General features: G+C 33.3%; 1 protein-coding gene across 1 annotated transcript; it reads right to left on the reverse strand.

Moving 5' to 3' along the window:
- Nucleotides 1–595: 595 nt before the first annotated feature.
- On the reverse strand, nt 596–1,638 carry LOC121757599. The gene is made up of 2 exons (XM_042153120.1): nt 1,267–1,638; nt 596–1,135 (listed from the first exon to the last, which is right to left on the reverse strand). The coding sequence occupies exons 1-2, from the start codon at nt 1,636–1,638 to the stop codon at nt 596–598; spliced, it is 912 nt and encodes a 303-aa protein (XP_042009054.1).
- Nucleotides 1,639–2,461: the final 823 nt, after the last annotated feature.

The following is a 2,461-nucleotide window of genomic DNA, read 5'->3' on the forward strand; positions in this document are numbered from 1 at the left end:
AAACAACAACAAACAGACATTTGTAATTCTCTTAACCCATAAACATTTCATACTCATATTATAATTTTAATATCAATTATAAGTGTAGTGACAGAAAATTTAAAAAAATAACAAAAAAGGACATGCGTGAATGATATAGAATAATATATACAAATAAAGGAAGATGTTTACTAAGTATAAAAGAAAAAAAAAGAAATTATTTGAACAAATAAATAGTTCATGTTTCATTCAATCAACAAAACATAGGTATTCAAAAATCCAAAGGACAAATTCTTAGAGAAACAACAACAAACGTAGTTCATAAATTTTGAAAAACTTCTTTGCAAACAACATTAACAGTAGAATCACTCCTACTATCATTATCATCTCCACAAACTAAAATCTTCAAACCTTCACGACTTGTGACTCTAGATATAGCAACATACAGTTGTTCATGACTAAAGACCGGGTTTTTCAACAATAATCCAACATGAGAGGAGATATTGGCCTTGACTTTTGTTAATGGTCATTGCATATGACACAACCAATGGAAATTATCGTCGTTGGAATCTGAATGGCAACATTGGATCAGACGGTATTAAAGACATTCGAGGAATCAACACTTTATGACCATTATTATGGCCACCCAATACCGAGCCTCCAAAACATAATCACCTAATCGTGTAATTATCAATCTGGTGTCATTACACAAACCATTAGAGTGATCTATATTCCTTAACAACATCACAGGAGTACCAACTTTCAACAACAATTCATGATTAGGTGTACCCGAACACTTTAAATTATTCAAAAATTCAACCGAATGTATCTCAGCAGAACCATTCGATGTCGAATCAGAATTTGAAATGCTATCAGAGCTCAAATATACTCGACCTTGAGACTGATCCAACGAAATCATGAACTGGTTAACCTCACCAACAACGTCTAGCGTGGGAGCAAGTATAACACGATCATACAAACAATTGCTCAACTCTTCAGGATCCATATAAGAAGGATAGATCTTTGAAACAATGGTTTTAAGAGGACCTCCAGTATTAGACAGTACAATGTCAGAAGGAAGATCAATAACAACTTCACCATCGTTTGAACCACCAACAACTCCATCTCCAATAGAAGGAACCCAAGAAGAAAATTCCTTCAATTTTGAAGTTTCAACAAAAGATTCAACTCTCAAAAGTCTCATGTTTTTGGTCAACCTTAAAACCGTACAACTACTCCAAAGATTTGAAGAGTTAATGGTAGCATTCACAACATTCTATCGACTACCTTTAGGAACAACAAGCAAAATTTGTCTAAAGTCACCACCAAAAACCACAGTTTTCCACCAAACGATTTGTCCATACTGAACTCACTACACACGCTCAAAATATGTCTTAAAGTCCTATCAACGGCTTCTATGGAATGCTTATGAATCATCGGAGCTTCATCCCATACAATAAGCTTAGCTTGCATGATAAGCTCAGCAAGAACACTCCCTTGTTTTATATTGCACATTGAATCTTCATTTACATTGATAGGAATCTTAAAGCGAGAATGAGTTGTTCTACCTTCAGCAACAATAAAGAGGCTATGCCACTGGATGCCACATTTAACACAATATAACCCTTCGAACGAATCCCTACTGACAACGACCTCCATATGAAAGTTTTACCAATACCTCCACAGCCATAAACAAAAAACATTCCTCCCTAGTTGAATTCACAGATGACATTATTGGTGAGTGCATTTGGTCCTTGTCTTCTGTTCTATTTATAGAAGAGTGTGAATGTTTTGGCTCATTATTTGAAATTTGAATTTGAATATGATATTAAATATTCCTTTGGATAATTGGGTTAAAATGAGTTTTTAAATGGATTCATGTGTAATAAGCACTGTTTCTTGATGAGCTCATAGTTTAACTTCAGATTTAGTGATGTTCTTGGTTTTGCTGCAACTTGTGGCCTTATTTTTTGTCATGTAAAACTTAGTATTGGACTATATAAAATAAGTATGTACTTATCAAATTGTTAAGGTGTGTACCTGTCAACTTATATTTCTTGGGATTTATTTTTAAATATATGATTGTATTAGTCAATTATAATCGGGTCTGTACAATTCTAATTATTCCGTACCAATTGTGTGCTCCAGAAGTTAATATTGGAGTTTTTATTTGCCTTTGGCACTCTAACTGTATGAGAATGTTTGCTTGGTAATTGTTGGTATTCACTTCACGTTTGTTTTTTTATAGGACTTCAGTGCATTGAATGATTAAAGACCAAAGCTGAAGATATTCTATTATAGATGATAGATGTATAAATGAATGTGAAATGTACACTCCTTTTTCATGGTGGATATTCCTTCGCCTGTAATTGAATCAAGAATCTGTCAGCTTTACTTATGTCATTCATCTTGCACAAGTTTACTTTACACTATTTCAGATCGTTTGGCTTATTAGCTAAAAAGTAATTTTTAAAAACTGTTT

The sequence above is a fragment of the Salvia splendens genome, chromosome 12 (assembly GCF_004379255.2).
Source record: "Salvia splendens isolate huo1 chromosome 12, SspV2, whole genome shotgun sequence".
Lineage (NCBI taxonomy): Eukaryota > Viridiplantae > Streptophyta > Magnoliopsida > Lamiales > Lamiaceae > Salvia > Salvia splendens.

What these genes read in the sequence shown, in the direction of transcription:
- LOC121757599 (XM_042153120.1), bottom strand. Translation starts at nt 1,638, where the DNA reads ATGGAGGTCGTTGTCAGTAGGGATTCGTTCGAAGGGTTATATTGTGTT. An exon ending in TTTGCTTGTTGTTCCTAAAG is followed by an intron (nt 1,136 to 1,266) that starts GTAGTCGATAGA and finishes TCAAAATTGAAG; the next exon opens with GAATTTTCTTCTTGGGTTCC.